General features: G+C 42.4%; 1 protein-coding gene across 2 annotated transcripts in view; it reads right to left on the reverse strand.

Moving 5' to 3' along the window:
- The window catches only part of LOC141172497 (membrane-spanning 4-domains subfamily A member 4A-like), a 58,300-nt gene that overhangs the window by 15,269 nt on the left and 23,407 nt on the right, over positions 1–19,624 (reverse strand). The window contains exons 2-6 of one of the 2 annotated variants that reach the window (XM_073656762.1): positions 17,152–17,315; positions 15,747–15,825; positions 13,499–13,659; positions 11,534–11,665; positions 7,309–7,365 (exon numbers count right to left, since the gene is read on the reverse strand). In XM_073656762.1, coding sequence (XP_073512863.1) covers positions 7,309–7,365; positions 11,534–11,665; positions 13,499–13,659; positions 15,747–15,825; positions 17,152–17,277 — 555 coding nt within the window. In that variant the 5' untranslated portion in view covers positions 17,278–17,315. The remainder of the gene's footprint in view (positions 1–7,308; positions 7,366–11,533; positions 11,666–13,498; positions 13,660–15,746; positions 15,826–17,151; positions 17,316–19,624) is intronic. The other variant, XM_073656763.1, reaches the window with a different exon arrangement.

A 19,624-nucleotide genomic window follows, 5' to 3' on the forward strand; every position in this document is an offset into this window, starting at 1 on the left:
GTACAGACAACCCAGGACATGGAGACCTAACCAGGAGTGTTAGGCATCAATTTCACTAGAGTTTACGTATTGCAAAGGAGACCCAAACCTCTCCCACTACAGCCAAATCCAATAGATGGAGACCCAATGAGGATTCCCCACATTTCCAAAAATTGGTGCAGACACCAGCAAAGTGGCATCAATTTCACTACAGTACAAATAGTGTCAGGATTCTCCACATTTCCCAAAATTAGGGCCTAAAACCTGCAGCAGCAGCAAGAGCACGCACAGAAGCCATATCACAGACTGCAATTCCGCGAGATCAATGCCGCACACTAAAACGTACAACATAACATACTCTGCGGTCTACACTTTCATGGGACAGCCGGCTGCGTTTATCTGTCAAGACACCACCAGTAGCGCTGAAGATACGTTCTGAGAGAACGCAAGCTGCCGGGCATGATAAAACCTCCAAGGTGTAACAGGCGAACTCAGGCCATTCATCCATTTTTGAAGACCAAAATGTAAAAGGGTCCAAATCCTCCCTGATGGTATTCATATTAAGCTCTAGATACTCCTCCACCATCCTCTCCAGTCGTTCACCACGTGTCAGACTTCTACTCTGTTGTGCTGGTGCACGAGGTGGTCTAAAAAATGTGTGAAACGACTCACAGAAATTGCTTCTGCCACATACTCTGCTGCTGCTAATGCTGATGTTTTTGGCGTTGAAGAACTGACGTGCCGGAGGTTGAAAGACTACAGCGGTGATGCACAATGTGTGCCTCACTTCTATCTTGGGGAAAAGCTCTATTAAGGTTGCTTAAAAGCTTGTTTCGATATTCCATATTTCGATAGGAAGCATCTGGCAAAATTGACTCTTATAACGTGGATCTAACAGAGTGGCAACCCAGTAGTCAGCACTATTTCGAATCCTAACTATACGGAGATCATGTTGCAGATAGTGCATCAAGAAGGCACTCATATGTGGGGCTCTTCCAGGAGGTCCAAAGCCAGGCTGTATTGTGGGCTGCATAACACTGATGATTGTTTCCTCCGTCCCCTCCTGCCAACCACGTTCAACTGTGAGGGGATGATTATCTTCTTCAACCTCTGACAGCTGCTCGCCCATAACTTCTTCCTCCTCCATTACTTCCTCAGCTCTTGCACCTTCACTAAAAGTTTGCCTGGTATCACCAAACCCACTCGATCACAGGAATCCACCGTCACTTGGCATCCACCTGTGTGACGAAAGTCTGGAACTTTGAGACATTCTCATCCTTTCCACATCCTCCTCTTCTTCTGGGACCACCACCTCCTGACGCAGGTTATTCAAAGTCTGCTCCAGCATGTAGATGACCGGAGTAGTGATGTTGATGATGGCATCGTCAGCGCTAACCAGTTTAGTAGCCATTTCAAAACTGTGCAGAAGGGTGCAGAGGTTATTAATCTGTTCCCGCCCCGTGAATGTGATATGCCCCACGTCCGTTCTGTGTTGGCCCAGGCAATACGACATGACGTACTGCGTCAGAGCTTGTTGCTGCTGCCACATTTGCTGCAACATGTGCAGAGTGGAATTCCACCGTGTCGGCACATCGCAGATCAACCTATTAACTGGCACGGACAAAGGCCTCTGTATCAATGCAAGTTGATGACATGAGGGGTGCGAACGGCGGAAGTGAGCACACAGCTTCCGTACTTTGTGAAGCAGCTTATCCAGGCCAGGATAGTGGCTGAGAAATCGCTGTACCACCAGGTTGAGGACGTGAGCCATGCAAGGCACGTGTGTGAGCTTGCCTCAGCCTTGGGCCACTTACAGGTTCGTACCGTTATCGCACACGGCCTTCCCTGGCTCTAGGTTCAGCGGAGACAGCCATTGTTCAAACTGAGCCTGGAGAGCTGTCCACAACTCTTTATCTGTATGACTGCGATCTCCAAGGCATATTAATTTTAAGACTGCCTGATTGCAGTGAGCCCTGACTGCGCAGTACGGAAATGGTGTGGATTCGCTCTGCTCCCTTGGAACGTGTGTCTCGTCAAGGCAGAGGTTGAGTGCGCAGGTGGAGGCCCTAGAGGAGGTGGAGAACGCATAAGCAGTGGAGGAAGCGGGAAATACAGAGGTTTGTTCTGCAAGCCTTGGGGATTCCAAGATTTGTGGAGCAGCCCCTTTCCCGCCTGCCCCCACAGCCACCAGAGGCACTCAGTGCCCAGTCAGCGAGATGTAAAGCCTTTGGCCATGCTTATTTGTCCAGGTGTCTGTGGTGAAATGCACCCTGGCAGACGTAGATTTAGTCAAGGAACGGTGATGTTGTCTGCTGGTGTAGCACAGGCACAGCTTTCTTAGAGAAGTAGTAGCAACTGGGCAACTGGTACTGGGAGACTGCGATGGCCATCAGTTTTCGGAAACCATCTGTATCTACCAGGCGGAAAGGCAGCATTTCCGTGGCCAACAGATTGGAGATGGAGTTCAACCTCTTCGCTTTGTCATGCGTAGGATGAAAAAATCTTTTACGTGACCACAACTGCGGGACTGAGGGCTGGCTGCGGTGCTGAGAGAGGGCGAAGTATGGTGAACCGGCAAACTGCTGGACCGTGAGTGAGGTGCAGATATTATGGTGGATTGAGAAACATGTGGTGTGCTCGGTGAAACAAACGCAGCAGGCGTGTCTGCTTCCGTTAGGGCTCACGGACCGTCACTCAGCCTGACTGGAGCAGGTAAAGAATCGGAGTTTCTGCGATGGGAGACTTGCGTGACAATACTTGGCACGGTAACAGAGGAGGAGGAAGAAGCAGTGGATGTGTGTCACCCCAGGTCTGGATGCCACAAATATTAAAGGCTGTGTCTGAGAGCAGGAGGGAGGTTCCCTGGTCAGGGACAATTAGCATACAGCACCTCCTGTCCCAGGCCAGTAGGGGGAGCTGGATGCCCCTATAAAAGCTGGAACTGAGGGCAGGGTTAGAGAGAACTGGACGACCTAGCTCAGGACTGAGACTAGTCCCAGAGAAGGAGGGACAGTTCAGCTGTAGCCGAGGAGTCCGGGAATGCAGAGGAGAAGCTGCGAGCCAGGGACAGAGGCGACGAGAGCCAGTCCTGGCTGAGAGAATCACCACCGGACATTGGGGTCCGAGGCTGTCAGGGTTGCAAGCCCAGCAGCAGAGAACCAACCCGCGAGGGATTTCAGGTCCCTTGGCCTAAGAAGCCTGGAGGCTCCGCCACACAGAGGGACCAGTACAGCACGGAGAAACAAAAGGTACCTAAGGCCCGAGTCGCAAGCCATACAGGCGAAGTACACGGCTAGCTCAGGGACGTGAGCTATTACACCACGAAAAGGGGGATAGTCAGCAAGTGCAGAGAGAGAACGGTAGGCCTTCACACTCACCCTGACCAGTGGGGCTCGCCCGAATGCTCTCAGACACCCAGGCCCATTCCTGCCCGGTACTCCTGTTGGGTCATTAGTAATACCAACAATAAAGACCCTGGACTGTTTGAAGAGGACTCTGCACTCTCATTACTGCGGCCTGCACTATCACCCCCAGCATTCACATACGCTGCCCTGAGGCTACACTCTTCCCGTGGGGAGTTATCCTACCCCTGTGCTGCACACCAACATCAGCCTCAGCGGTCTGCCTAGCAGCGCGGTCATCCTTGACCGCAATCCACGGGTGGCGTAGTCGGACATTCATAACTCTACAAATAGACTGCCACAGCATTTGGTCTGACCACCCTGAGCCACGGGATCGAGTTGCCACTACTACCCCCATCATCGCACTGAAGCCCGGTTCCGGGTGCCCCACGGCCCAGGGGGCGAGTCAGATGTGTTTTATGGGGCAGCTGATGGTTGTTGAGGTGTGTTGGTCTGCATTTCAGCATGGTGAGATTCCCAGCGTAATGCATGTTGTTTGAGCATGTGAACGTTCATGCATGTAGTAGTCAAATTATTGCAGTTTTTCCTCTACTGAGTTTTTTATCGCACAGTTTGCAGGTAACATGAGTTGGCTCATCCTTTGCGGTGACAAAAAAGGCCCATGCTAGGCAACTCTTGCCGCCCCTGTGAGCTGCAGACCTGTGACCGCTGCTGGCCAAGGATTGAGTGCTCTTCGTGCTTGCATCACTCCGTGTCTGCGCCGTATGGCGAAATGTAACTTCCTCATCTTCCTCCTCCACCTCCTCAGATGAGCTACTCGGCTGCGTGACTCTGGGTTCACACCAAGTAGGATCTTCAACCTCGTAATCATTCAATGTGTTATCCCATTCCTCGTCCTCACAGTGACCCTTCTCCTCTTGTTGCCCTGACAGCACAGTACAGTCCACATGAGCCTCAGGTATCTGAGTCTCATCGGATTACCTCCCTCCCTTGCGGATAACATCTGGTGGTACGAGGGTCAGGAACCTGCTCGGACCCTATTTCGTCCGGTCCGAATCCAAGTTAAAAAAAATTTGGGCATCGGTGCAGATGCTTTCCTCCTCTTGACTCTGTGACTGTTTGGAGTACACGTTTGATGCCCATGGTATAGAATGGGTGAACATCTGTGGTTTGCTACAGTCAGTTGGGCAGTTGGACTGTTGTGATGCGGGAGGAAGCATGGGTAATTGGGATGCCACCTCTGTGGACTGTATTGCGTGTGATGTTGAGGTGGAGGAAGAAGAGGAGAGGCCATGGGAAGCAGCGCTTGCCATCCACTGGAGTACCTGCTCTTTCTGACCCTTATCAACAAGGCATATCGCTGTGCGGCTGCCAAAGAAAGGGAGTGCAGTAGGCCATCCAGTAACAGAAGTTGTCAGTTGTCTTTGGATAGGACCTGTTTGTGTTGGTTCACTAGTGCTTTCACTAACATTACCACGTACCCCACGTATACCTTGAACATCAAGCCTATTCCCCCTTCCACCATGACCTCTCTTTTTCCCACTCATGTTGCTCAGATACTGTGGTAGGAGCACGCTATTATCTAAACAAAAATTAGTTTTTTGTCTCTGCAACAGCTCTGCACACACCTGAATTTCAGCGACACTAAATGACAAGGTAAGATATGGCCTGCCGTATAACATTAGTAACAGACAAAAGAAATGTTTTAGTGTGGATGAGGCCGATAAAATATACGAGATATTCTCCGAAGAATTTCAAACTGAGATGTCCCCTGTTCTATCACGTTAGTAACAGAAGAAATTATATTTTTACTGTGGATGAGGCCTGTATATCATAAAAGATATGATACGTACAATTTCAAACTGAGATGTCCCTGCTGTATAACGTTAGGAACAGAAGAAAGTTTTTTTTTTTTTTTACTGTGGATGAGGCCTGTACAGCATAGGAAATATTATCCAAACTATTACAAACTGAGATGTCCCCTGCTGTATCACATTAGGAACAGAAGAAATTTTTTTTTTTTACTGCGGATGAGCCCAGTATGACATAGAATATATGCTCCAAAATATATGAAAAAATATATGCTCCAGTATCTGACTTTTAGCAGACTAGATCACCTTTGCCACACTAAAAAAACGTTTGTGGACTCTGCCTGCCAACAAAAAATATATATTTCTTTGACTGTGCGTACAGCTGAATTTGACCGCCACTGACGTAGTAGCTGGTTTATAGCACAGTGTATCACGTTTGTCCCACAAAAAAATATTTTTTGGATTGTGGCAGCAGGAGAAAAAATGTATTTTTTTACTCTGAAACCAGGTGAAGTTCAACGCCACTAAAATAGTATCTGGCTTTTAGCAGACTGGATCACCTTTGCCGCACTAAAAAAACTTTTGTGGACTCTGCCTGCCAACCAAAAAATAGATTTGCTTTACTGTGCGTACAGCTGCATTTCACCCAGACAAAAAAAGAAAAACTGGGCTAACACTGCTTGCACTATCACATTAGCAACAGGAAAAAAAGGTTTTTGTGCTCTGCAATAAGAAGCTCTGCAGACTCTGCATATAGCAGAATTTCAACCCCACAAAATGAAAAGGTGGGCTGCACTTGCTTGCTTGCTTGCTTGATCACGTTAGCAAGTGCAAGAATAGATTGAAGGTATACTCATGCATGGAGCTCTATACCAGAGGTGCACAGCACTATTGTATGGCATGGACCCTCTCTTTCTGTACGAATCTCAGTACTTGCACAAGAAAACAAAAAATGTGCTGCACCATCGATTGCACAGGTACACAGGCCAAAAATTATCTACACTATCTGACTTCCACACAAGCGCCCATCTATCTAGCTAATATCTCTCATTACACAGGACAGAGCACACTCAGCAGCGTCTATCTCCTTCAGTGACATGCATAAAATGGCGCTGAGGGAACATGGCCGGTTTTTATATAGGGAGGTCATGTGATTTCAGCAGCCAATTGCACAAGCCCTTTTGTCTGGACAGTGTGGATGCTTCCTGCGCTCTGATTGGCTGGCCGCGCTTTCCTAACTTGAAGGTAAAGCCTACTGGAAAAAAAAAAAAGCGCTCTGCTGATCTGACCTGTTCTGAGCTCTCCACAGCCCCCACACTCTGCTATCACGTCTCTCCGCTCAACATACACTTGCACTATGCTACCAAAACTGTTCAAAACGCTGTGGTTGCCCCGTATTCGCATTCCCGCACTTATTCGAACGATTTCCGTTTTTAAGAAATTTTGCTCGCCTTTCAGATTACGAATCCGAATGTGCCGTATTCGTGTCGAATTTGAAATTTTAGAATATTCGTCGAGCAAATTCGCTCATCACTACTAATCAGTGGTGGAGCCGGAGTTACACAGAGCAATTGACTAGTAGGCACGAGACACCTAGTCCTGTAGTGATAATCTCCTGCTGGTAAAACACTGATGTTATTGAAACATGAAAGCACAGCCTAGTAAGTGACACATTGCAGGAATCAGGGTCTCAGTCCCTACATCATGCTGCTCTCATATTACATAGCAAAAACCTGCTGACAGATTCCCTGCACCAGCCTCTTTAGCTTAATTAATAACTCAGTGTCTGTGTGACGTCAGGAGCCAAGCAGGGAAGAAAGACCGTGAACTATCACTCAAGCTAAAGAGGCTGGTGCTGGGCAGGGAAACAACCTTGGAAGGCAGAGGATGAGTGCTCAGTCACACCAAGAGCACTAAACACTTAATTTGCATATGAATTAAAATAGAAATTTCTCAGGAAGGTAGCAACAGATATAAGATGTAAAGATGTCAATGGATTTAAATTTCAAAGACCTATATGCCCATACATGCAGTGAAGGAATTGATTTTATTGATTGCCATTAACTAAAACTATGCAATAATTTTGGAATAAATAATTAAAAAACATAAAATATTATCTGCCAAGCATTGTTTTATACATTGTCTCAATATCTTACCATTTTTACTGATGGTTTGTAGGAAGCAGCAATTGATAGTGATCCTGAAATTACATACTAGAAAGAAAATAACATAAAATTCTGTCAAATGAAGAGAAAATTTGACAAAAATGTTCTGGGTCTTTAGACAATCATTTTAGAATAGTTTAATAAATATATTAAGCATTGTGGATGTCCTATGCCCACTGTTCTTCTGAGGAAATAGTCTGATAAATGCAGCTATTCTTTCCACTGTCCTATACCACCTTATAACTTGGCATATTTTCCATTTAGGGGAATTGATTATGTTGAGGTTATGCAAAAAAAAGAGAGACCCCTTGTGCCCTGAAGAAGCCGCTATATACTGGCGAAACATGTCAGATGGGCAATCAGATGATTTGTAGGAAGTGCCAACTGATAGAGATCCTGAAATTGCATACTATAAAAAATAACATACAATTCTGTCAATTGAAATGAAACATTGTAAAAAAATGTTCCGGGGTTTTAGACAATCATTTTAGAATAGTTTAATAAATATATTAAGCATTGTGGATGTCCTATGTCCACTGTTGTTCTGAGGAAATAGTCTGATAAATGCAGCTATTCTTTCCACTGTCCTATACCACCTTATAACTTGGTATATTTGCTTTTTAGCGCAATTGATTATATTGAGGTTATGCAAAAAAAAAAGAGACCGAAGTAGGCTAACCCCTTCTCCCCTGAAGAAGCCGGTCTATACCGGGGAAACATGTCAGATGGGCAAACTTAGAGTTTCTAAATAGTAATCAGCCCAGAGTAATCAATCCAACATTGACTAAGTGGCGCACAGCTTGCTCATTTTCTATTACCGTAACTTACTATAATAGATTTTTGGACTCCTAATTTAGAAGTCCACCATAAATATCAATTATTATATAAAGCATTAGATGATGGTCTGAAAGTTTTTAAAAGCACTTCAGATCTCTTGTACATCAATAAAGTTTATTATTAGGTTGTAAACTGCAGCTAGCGTAATTGAGCTACTTTCGTAGGGCGACAAATATAGGTATTAGGTTTTTTAGCTGCAAAATTGTGTTCAGTTTATTGGTATATTGGGGTTCACACAGTTACCACTAACCAATAAGTTATTATGTAACCTATCATACAAGATTCACCCATGATCACATCATTTAGGACGTCAGATCAGAATATGCCCTCTCTTGATTTTGGGAAATGGAGGTTTGCATTAATTTGAAATGGTTATTCATAAGAGATGAGAAAATCTTTGAAAATTGGAATTTGCCAGCTTTGTCAAATTTTCCACAAAAAAATGAATTTAGAGCAAATCACATGCACTGTAAAGATTCCTTTTACCCTGAAAAGACGTGTGTCATACCCTGAGGTCTCTTAGGACTGTATTGAACCCCTTTCAAGCTCCAGTGCAAAAACACAGCTTTAGTAATGTCAAAGTGAACTCAACCTATATGTCTACGGGTAAACAAATTGTAACTGGTGGTCAATGGTAGGCAAAAACCTGGTTAATAACCCTTTTGCACTGATAGAAGTTTTATGCTTTTTAAAATATAAAAATGATCCAAAAATTATCACTATGTCTGTGTTTATACATAGTCAGTGTACACAGAAGAAACCATTGGTTTTTACCAAGCAGTGGTCCAAAAGATTATTATTTTTTTGCAGAATAGCAATAGGTTTGTTGTTGGGAAAATGAAGAAGCGATAGCTTTTTACCAAGCCTTCAATATAGCCTTAACAAACTATGACTTATTAACAAATAGTCCAAAAATTATCCCTTTTGTGGGATCAGCAACAGGTTTGCTACTTGAAAAAATAGCAAATCGTGTATTTTTAAAAAGATGTTCAAACATTATCTCTTATTTGGAAGCAGTTTCAGGTTTATTAACCCTGTACAGAGTAGGGTGCTAAGCAGAAATACAATATAGCTCTATAAGAATGCAATGGACAGGCAGGAGATATTTGGCTGTTATCGGCAGTGGCGGCTACCACACAGTATAAAATATAAAGGGGCAGGCAAGGAGATGTCCACCTGTCTAGAGCCAGCAATGGCAGCCCTGGCAGCAGTAGCACAGATAACTATTGAACACAATGGACAGGCAGGAGATGTGTGGCTGTCTATCCCCAGTGGCAGCAACCATATAATATAGAATTTGATGGGACAGGCAAGTAGATGTCCATCTGTATAGGGCCAGCCTTGGCAGCAGCACAGTATAGATACAGTGGGGAAAAAAAGTATTTAGTCAGCCACCAATTGTGCAAGTTCTCCCACTTAAAAAGATGAGAGAGGCCTGTAATTGACATCGTAGGTAGACATCAACTATGAGAGACAAAATGAGAAAACAAATCCTGAAAATCACATTGTCTGATTTGGAAAGAAATTTTTTTCAAGTTTTGGTGGAAAATAAGTATTTGGTCAATTACAAACAAGCAAGATCTCTGGCTCTCACAGACCTGTAACTTCTTCTTTAAGAGGTTCCTCTGTTCTCCACTCATTACCTGTAGTACTGGCACCTGTTTGTTATCAGTATAAAAGACACCTGTCCACAACCTCAAACAGTCACACTCCAAACTCCACTATGGTGAAGACCAAAGAGCTGTCGGAGGACGCCAGAAACAAAATTGTAGCCCTGCACCAGGCTGGGAAGACTGAATCTGCAATAGGCAAGCAGCTTGGTGTGAAGAAACCAACTGTGGGAGCAATAATTAGAAAATGGAAGACATACAAGACCACTGATAATCTCCCTTGATCTGGGGCTCCACACAAGATCTCACCCCGTGGGGTTAAAATGATCTCAAGAACGGTGAGCAAAAATCCCAGAACCACATGGGGGGACCTAGTGAATGACCTGCAGAAAGCTGGAACCAACGTTACACAGGCTACCATCAGTAACACAATACGCCGCCAGGGACTCAGATCCTGCAGTGCCAGATGTGTCCCCCTGCTTAAGCCATTACATGTCTGGGCCCGTCTGAAGTTTGCTAGCATTTTTATGATCCAGAAGAGAATTGGGAGAATGTCATATGGTCAGATGAAACCAAAGTAGAACTGTTTGGTAGAAACACAACTCGCCGTGTTAGGAGGAGAAAGAATGATGAGTTGCATCCAAAGCACACCATACCTACTATGAAGCATGAGGGTGGCAACATCATGCTTTGGGGCTGTTTCTCTGCCAAGGGACCAGGACGACTGATCCGTGTACATGAAAGAATGAATGGGGCCATGTATCATGAGATTTTGAGTGCAAACCTCCTTCCATCAGCAAGGGCATTGAAGATGAAACGTGGCTGGGTCTTTCAGCATGACAATGATCCCAAGCACACCGCCAGCTCTAGAGGAGATCTGCATGGAGGAATGGGCCAAAATACCAGCAACAATGTGTGCCAACCTTGTGAAGACTTACAGAAAATGTTTGTCCTCTGTCATTGCCAATAAAGAATATATAACAAAGTATTGAGATGAACTTTTGTAATTGACCAAATACTTATTTTCCACCAAAATTGGAAAAAAAATTCTTTCCAAATCAGACAATGTGATTTTCAGGATTTGTTTTCTCATTTTGTCTCTTAGTTGAGGTCTACCTATGATGTCAATTACAGGCCTCTCTCATCTTTTTAAGTGGGAGAACTTGCACAATTGGTGGCTGACCAAATACTTTTTTTCCCCACTGTATAACAAAATGGATAGGCAGGAGATGCTCGGTTGTATTGTGGCAACAGAACAGTATAGAACACAATGGAAAGGCAGGTTGGTGCTACAGTCGTCATAATCATTGGCATCTGCAGGTGATGAATGAAAATCAGCACTGATCCTTGCCTGATTCATTTTGACAAATTTAAGGTTTTCCATACTTGCGAAGAACAATCTGATTTGCTGTGGCATGACAAAGCCCCCTACGCTGTTCACCACTCTTTCTGACAATACACTGGAGGAAAGACAAAAAATTACGCGTATGGCAAAACTGGGCCAGTGCTTGCCACTATTCCAGTTTGCTGACCCAGAAGGTCAGTAATGACAGGGCAAGTATGACTGAACCTATACTCTACTCAATGCTTCTGCCATAAGCTCTCATTTTCTCTCTCGCTTTCATTCCCAATTATAGGTGGTTTATATAGTCTTTTATTAACACTACGTCTGTGTTCATACTTGCATTATGGTTATTATTCGCCAGACTTGTGTCCATCATTTTGATCAGAAAAAAAAATTATTGTTCTACTTACAAACATTTTCTTACCATAAATCCGGACCAAAAAAAGACACCAGTGTAAGCCAAGGAGTTTACAAGAAACAATCGAGTCTCAACACATATGACTGTGAAGATGATGCCGAAGAATATGTGATTTATTCCTATGAACAGCTGGGTCACCTGTAACAAGAGGGGACAACGTTAAGTAATTTCCTGAATTTCTCTCCACCCTCTTAACCTGATATATCACATATAGAGATGAATACAGAATGACAAATCTTCAGCTCTTTTATGATGGAGTTTTATGGGTCTATTTGCTCTTATCATCGTCAGTTGGATCCACATCTGGATGAAGTTATGCACCTGCTTTGGTGTGTATATAAGTTCCATCAAGTTCATCAGTAAATTTTGCTTTATTTTTATAACATAGACTGAATGCTTCCTTTTCTATACGATACAACTGGAGTTACTGTGTCTACTTATAGTCTGCGGCCATAGATGGAAACATCTACAGCAGTTAAAGAAGCACTTCATCCTACTAATATATTGCTATCATCATATTATATAGCACTGTGTACTTACAATTACTTATTTTGTCTTTCTACCCTGTAAATTCTTCTCTTTTCTCTGCTCTATGAAGAAACAGGAAGTATCTTGCCCCTGCAAAAATCATTCCCTCCATCAATTCCTGATCCAGCTGCTCCCTCTTCCCCCCTGCCAGGGAAGTTTGCAGTGACTTATGACTCATTTATGGAAAATTGACCTCCTGTATCTACAAATAGCTTACAAGGATTCGGCTACTCTGTTTTTAATCATGTGATGTCATAGACCTAATAGAAAGGAGAAGAATTATCTGGGTAGAAAGGCAAAATGAGTAATTGTAAGTACACAGAGCTATATAATGTGATGTATTAAAAGGATAACAACTTTGATGGGAGTGCTTCTTCAACAACGTAGACACACCCAGACAAACCCATTTCATTGGTAGAAAACAGAATGAGGCAAACATCAGCTCACCGGGTTGAGAAATGCCTGGAATAAGGGTGAGGTGCACGGAGGCTTCAGGCTGGTTTCCTGTGCAAGTGAACCGTGGAAAAAAAAAGGAAAATTCAGCAACCGCAAAATTCATTAAAACATCACGTTTGTTTGTAGATTAAAACATGAAAAAATAAAATTTAAAAAACAAAACAGCACAACGGTCTGTGCGTTTCAAGCTAGTGTAGCTCGAAACGCGCCGACCCTTGTGCTGTCATGTTTTTTAAATTTTATTTTAAATCATGATTAAGAGCTAGTGTAGCTCGAAACGCGCCAACCATTGTTCTGTCATGTTTTTTAAATTTAATTTTTTCATGTTTCAATCTACAAATGTGATATTTTAATGAATTTTGCGGTTACTGGATTTTCCATTTTTTTCCATTTCACTGGTACCTAGGGTCGGAACAGAACACTCTGGCCCTTTTGACCCTTAGGCCACGGCCCTACTAACAGTATTTGGTCAGTATTCTTTTTTTTTTCTTCTCGGGAGTGGGAGACAAAGCCAGGTGAGGAACAATCAAAGAAAAGGTGTAATAGAAACAAGTCACCAATTCTGCATTTATTACCCACTTCTGGTTTTGTCTCCCAATCCTCAGAAAAAATACTGATAAAATACTGACCAAATACTGATAGTGGGACCTTGGCCTTATAGAGATTTAGGCATACAGGTTTTTCTGAGTATTTGTAGTCGGTTTGCTATGGGAGACTCATGTTTGTAACACTTAGCAACCCTTAGTCCAAGTCTGATAAAAGTGCTCTGGTTCGTATCTCTTACCAGTTATGGGTACCACCTTGAAAAGCGTACCTTGAGTATTGTTATTGTCTCTTAGCTTATATTTCTCTTTATATGTCTCTCCTATTCATTTTTCTACATTTGGCTCATGGAGAAGATATACATTCATCTATAAGTGACCATGTTTGGGAATGAGGACAAGAGGCAATGTTAGTGAATGACAAGTATTAAAAAAATATACCCACCCCAAGGACTTCAGGTTCTCCTTGGAAAAATTTCACAAAGCGTTTGGGCATTTCAGCTGGAACACATTTACTTTCTTCTTCCTGAGACTCCATAGGTTGATTATTTTGTGGACTGACTTGCTGTAGAATGACGAGACTGGACATGATTTTGTCAGGAAAGACTAAACAAATGTAAGAAGCAGAAAAGTTCTTATTATACTTGTGTATCAAAGCCAGGTAGGATTGGGTTAAATTCTAGCACTGTAGGTCTTGATGACATGCACCTGACTTACTTTGACTAAGAACCAAGTCCTGTGTTCACTAGGGGTGTGTCAGTCTGCTGGATGTTGAGCAGAGTAGAGTGTGCTGCTGGTGAGTGACCAGCCAAAATATGAGCTACAGCTGGGAAAGAGACATACCAGAGTGTCTCTATTAATGGAGACTGCATGGGTCAGCTAGGAAAGCTGAGCAGCCTGTGTGTTGTAGCTGCAAAGAACTGTGTGGAAGCTGCAACCTTTTCAGTGTGAACTGTGCATGGAGTTGAACACTTTTGTTTGGCTCTCGAAGTTCCTCGAGTTTGGGTTGAAGTGAACAGGATACCGAGACATGGTAGGATCGTACATCTTATTTGAGTAATGTTTGCTCCAAGAGAAAGGACTGTAATCTGTTTGGGTGAGCCCACACTGACATATGTGTGCAAGCTGCATTAACTATTTATTTGCTGCGATACCTTTGTGGCCAGAAGAGGCAGAATAAAACTGCACCTGTTTGGATCAAAACTGTGCTGCCTGTGTGAACGGTACCTACTGCCTACCTGAGAGTGTGAATTCCTACACTTGTTAGAGCTGCAGTATGTGCTCCGGAGCAGCTCTTCATGCTACTCGCAGCAGGAAATTGTAACCCATATGTATGCTAGTTGCTAAAATTACAAACTTCTCCTTTTCATTACAATGACGTGCAAGCCCAGGAAACAACAACTGTAAATGTACATAACATTCCTACAATCCATGATTCAGCTATTTGGGAAGGGCTCTTCCTTTCTAGCCCCTATCTAGCAAGAGTGAAGAGCTGCTACAAAAAAATCACTGCCCAGGACCCAGCATACAATTCAATGCATTAAAATGAAGTTCATTGATTTCATTGGGTATTGTGTAATGCTTAATATCTTTTGTAACAGCGCTGCTGAAAAATCTAAAACTTTCTGTCGGATTCTCAAACACATCTGATTGCTGAGCGTCCTAGCAACTGGGCTCCATGCTATCATCATACTCTAACAAAAAGCGATTGTGTACAACCCCTTTAAATTCTCATTGAATTCAACAGATGAAGACATCCACTTTTGATTTTTTTTTCTTGGGGGGGGGGGGGTATGGTAGGAGGAAGAGACACCCCTCTATATAAATATGTAAATATGAATCTACTGTCAGAATTGTTGTTAGATTTTTTTTAGATATCCATAGACATCTAGCTCTTAGGTTTCCTCATTAAAGGGGTATTCCCATCTCCAAGATCCTATCCCCAATATGTAGTAGGTGTAATAATAATATTAGCAAATACCTCCAATTAGAAATGTAGTATAGTTCTTCTTATTCACTATGTCACTTACCCCATGTGCATTGCAGTAGCTTAGGTATCCATGGTCCCCATCAATGCCCTGCACATCGGGTAAGCAACATAGCGAATCAGAAGAATTATAATACATTTCTAATTGGAGGTATTTGCTATTATTATTATAACTGCTACATATTGGGATAGGATCTTAGAGATGGGAATACCCCTTGAATTCTTTTATTAATTATAGTGGTTCGTGCTGTTTGATAAATCTGCGACATCTATAAGCGGTTTAGTCTAAGTTTATGCCGCCTATTAGTTTACATAAATTTTGCGCCAATACTTTGATGCATTAGGTCACGCTCACTTATCACTAAACTATGTCCCTCGTCAGACAAGGCGCACAATGTGACTTAACCCCCGTAACATGGGGAAAGTCACGAAAGACAGTTTTGGGCACATTTTTCTTTGATAAGTCTCCCCCAAATTGTAGTCTCTGGGGGAAATGTTATTACAAGGGATATTTTAAAAACCTCTTTTCTATGTAACAACTTTACAGTTATTTGCATAAAATTTATCAAAATGTTGTTCAATACTTGATAACTTTGGAGCACCTTTAAATATAAAATAAGTGTCTAAAACTCTACTTTTTACTTTACCTCCTAATATAGTAGAATTGCAACTTTTTAAAAAGTTGCAATCCATAAATCTGACTCACCGCTAGGCTTGGACTGTCCCATAGGAAAACAGGTGAATTCCCCGGTGGGCCCCTGTCCAGGAGTTGGCCTCCCACCCATCTATATGGCAAAATACACTTTATTCACTGTGTTGCAGCATCTAAGCAAAGCTACCCAGTTTATAATTATACAAGCAGAGTAAATTTGTGAACGAGGGTAATGTAATGTTTTTATTTAGCTGAACATTGGCCCCCCAGAGTCAATGTTACTGGTGGGCCCTTGGCAACCCCTGTCTTACACTGCTTGCAGTTCATATACTTAGCTATTAGTGATGAGCGAGCGTGCTCGTTTAACCCTTTCGCCGAGCAGGCTCAGGTGCTTTACTAGTATCTTCGGCATACTCGTATATTAAGTTCAAGCAACTGTGTCTGCATGATTTATGACTGTTAGTCAGCCTCAACACATGCAGAGGTTGCCTGTTTGTTAGGGAATCCTCATATGTGTTGAGTCTGTTTAATAGTCATAAATCATGCAGACGCAGGGACTCAAACTTAATATACGAGCATGCTGAAGATACTTGGGAAGCATCCGAGCATGCTCAGCGAAAGGGTTAAAAAAGCACGCTCGCTCATCACTATTAGCTATTTTGACACCCACAATTCAAAAGTGGCACAAAATAGCAAGAAGTTGCACATTTTTGTACAAAATTTGAGACACATTGACCCCCCAAAAATTGGCACAAAAGCCTTAAAGGGAATCTGTCAGTAGGATCGATCCTTCTAAGCTGTCTATATGGACATGCAGGTCATAGAAAGTTGTATAAAATGATACCTTGATATCTGCGATCCGATGTCTTATTCCAGAGAAATCCACATTTTTCTTAACATGTAAATGAGCTGTTAAGATCAATGGGTTGGACATAGATCTCCCAGAAAATCTGCCTTTACAGCCTTCTTTAAATGAAAGGGGATATCACCAGTGTGATCAGAATAGCGAACTGACAGTCATTACATGTCTGCTAGCGCTTTAATGTAAGCTCTGGAGGCAGATTCTCATCGAGATCTATGTCCAACCCATAGATCTTAACAGCTCATTTACATATTCAGAAAAATGTGGATTTCTCTGGAATAAAACATCGGATCGCAGATATCAAGGTATCATTTTATTCAGCTTCCTATGACCTACATGCCCATATAGTTGGCTTAGGAGGGTTCATCCTACTGACAGAATTCCCTTTAATACATTTAATTTGTGAGTGGATCTGATTTATGATTACTTCATAACATCACACAACACCATGACGCTCTGCGCTGCCAAATTACGGACTAAGATCTGGTTCATTTGAAAACATCAGCTCTGTTCTATCTTACACTTATGTAACATAATGAGTGGAACAAAAGTCTTAAAGTACTTTCCTCCAAGTGCTGCCAAGAACTTAACACTTACTTTTTTCATCTGCTGCTGTACTCGATGTGTAGATCTGGATACACGGCGCTTAATGTTGTGATTCCTCGTCCGTTTTGCAGGACTCAGCAGTTCACTGTGATATTTCCTCTTTCTGACTGTGATCATATGACTGTTTTCTGCAGAAAGGAATCTGTGATGCTTCTCTGAGGGGGGAAGAGTTGTTTTTTTTAACTCTTCTGGGATCTGTTCCATTTACACATTCAGTGAATGTTCATTTCCAGGCGGAAACCAACAGCCCCTGACCCTGCATTGCATTTTTTTTCTAAAATCTCATCATATTGGTAAAATATCATACTATTCTTCATCAGTAATCGCAGAATACTTTTTTTATTCTGATCCAGAATTCCATTATAAAAGTTGTGTTTAACCCCTTCTCGTTGCAACCAATTTTCCATTCTTCCTCTCTTTTTCATAACTTTTTTTTATTCTTCCATCAGGACGAGTTGTAGTTTTGAATGAAAATGAATTATTTTTACAATATAATGTGCTTAAAAACATTAAAAAAAATCCAAGTAAATTGAAATTCCGAAAAAATAAAACGCAGTTTAACATTGTATTTTTGGGTTTGTTTTTACAACGTTCACTCTATGGTAACGTGATTCTCCGGGTACATAGGATTGTGGTGATACCAAACTGAAGTTTTTGTTTATTATTTTAGTGATGCAATAAGATTCTGAAATTTGTAAAAAAAAAAAATAAATAAATACATTTTGGTTTGTGTCGCTATTTTCCGAGTCCCGTAACTTTTTTGTGTTTCTGTCCATGGAGCTTTATGGTGGTTTCTATTTTGCTTATTGAGTTATTGTTTTTAGTGTCTCCATTTGGACGTACATAGCTTTTTACTGCATTTTGGGGCAGGGCGTGGCAGTGAAAAAAATGGGAATTTTGACTCTGAACTTTTTATACCTAGTTTACCTAATGCATAAATAATGGGTTAATAGTACCAAATATATTTTTTTCTCCCATTCCTGTATTTTAATTTTTGGGAAAAAGGAGGTGATTCCAAACTTTATGTTGTTTTATTTTTTCATGTTTTTAAAAACTTTTTTAGTCCCCTTTAAGGGACTTGAACTTGTGGTTGTTTGATTCTGCTGTGTAATAGAATAGTTCAGCCTTGCAGTATATTGTACAAATCATAATCTCCTATGACTATGACTTTACAGGGCTACCAAGATTAAGGCGACATGGGCAATTCACTAGGCAACCGGCTATAATAGCACACCATTGGCACCCTAAGGTTATGTCGCGGGCAGGGGACGATGGGCACCCAAATGTCACCTTAACTGAATTGCACCACCAAAATGCTGTTGTCAGTGATTGACAGCAGCATTTAAAGGGTTATATAGCAGAGATCGGAGCTGACTCCTATTGCTGCTTTTAAAGGTAGATGCTGGCTGTATAACACCACAGGCACCTGCACCAGCTACATTATGTAATTGTACGCCATATAGCGAGAAGGAATTATAATATAACATCACCACTAGAGGGAGCACAGGAGCTTATTGTAGCCTGTGCTATCAATGACTTCAGTGTATGCAGTATGCTCCCTCTTGTGGTGGCTGTAGATAACAGGATGTTTTATTTGAAAGGGAATTTGTCACCTAAGCTTGATTTGGGGGCAGAAACCCTGAGTCCAGCGATGTGTCCCTCACTGGGCTGCTTGCTGTAGTTTTGATAAATTCACTGTTTTATCAGCAGGAGATTATCACTGTAGGACTTGTAAACCTGCTGCCATGGGGTCCTCCATATCCATGAGCTCTGTATAACCCCGCCCTCTGTACTAATTGGCAGCTTTCTGCCTATGCACAGTGTGCACAGAAAGCAGCCAATCAGGGGTGTGAACTCACAGAACTGGCAGATAATATAGGGATTTTATCAAATCTACAGCACGCAGACAAGTAAGTGACACATTGCTGGAATCAGGGTCTCTGCCCCTACATCATGCTGCTTTTAGACGGAGGTAGCAATATTCTGGTGATAGATTCCCTTTAAATGTAGGTCTTTGCAGAGAATTTAGAGCTCTCTGTTCCTATCACTAAAGATTTATCAAGCATTTACAGAAGAAGGAAGATTCACCTCCTCCATTACACATTTCAGCTTCTCCTGCATTTTGTTTAGTCATTATGCCAGGCTTGGGACGTATGGGCACTGCCGGCCGGACATAACGCAGCTGCTGCAGATGCCAGTGGTAATAAGGCAGAAGAATATGAGACTAGGATCTCCCTTATATGAGACTAGGATCTCCCTTATATGAGACTAGGATCTCCCTTATAAGAGACTAGGATCTCCCTTTGCTCTGCTGTCAGCTGCATCCTCTGCAAATTGCCAGTCCTGTCTATGCCGGAGCCTGGCACATGGTGTTCACTAGTACTTCATGCCAGGGGAGTTACAGCTGGGGCAGATTTATCAAGACTGTCAAAGAGGAAAACTGACTTTATAGTAACTATTTACA

Source organism: Phyllobates terribilis, unplaced genomic scaffold, assembly GCF_046119375.1.
Source record: "Phyllobates terribilis strain yellow unplaced genomic scaffold, ASM4611937v1 Scaffold_12__6_contigs__length_324123572, whole genome shotgun sequence".
NCBI classification, from domain to species: Eukaryota; Metazoa; Chordata; class Amphibia; order Anura; family Dendrobatidae; genus Phyllobates; species Phyllobates terribilis.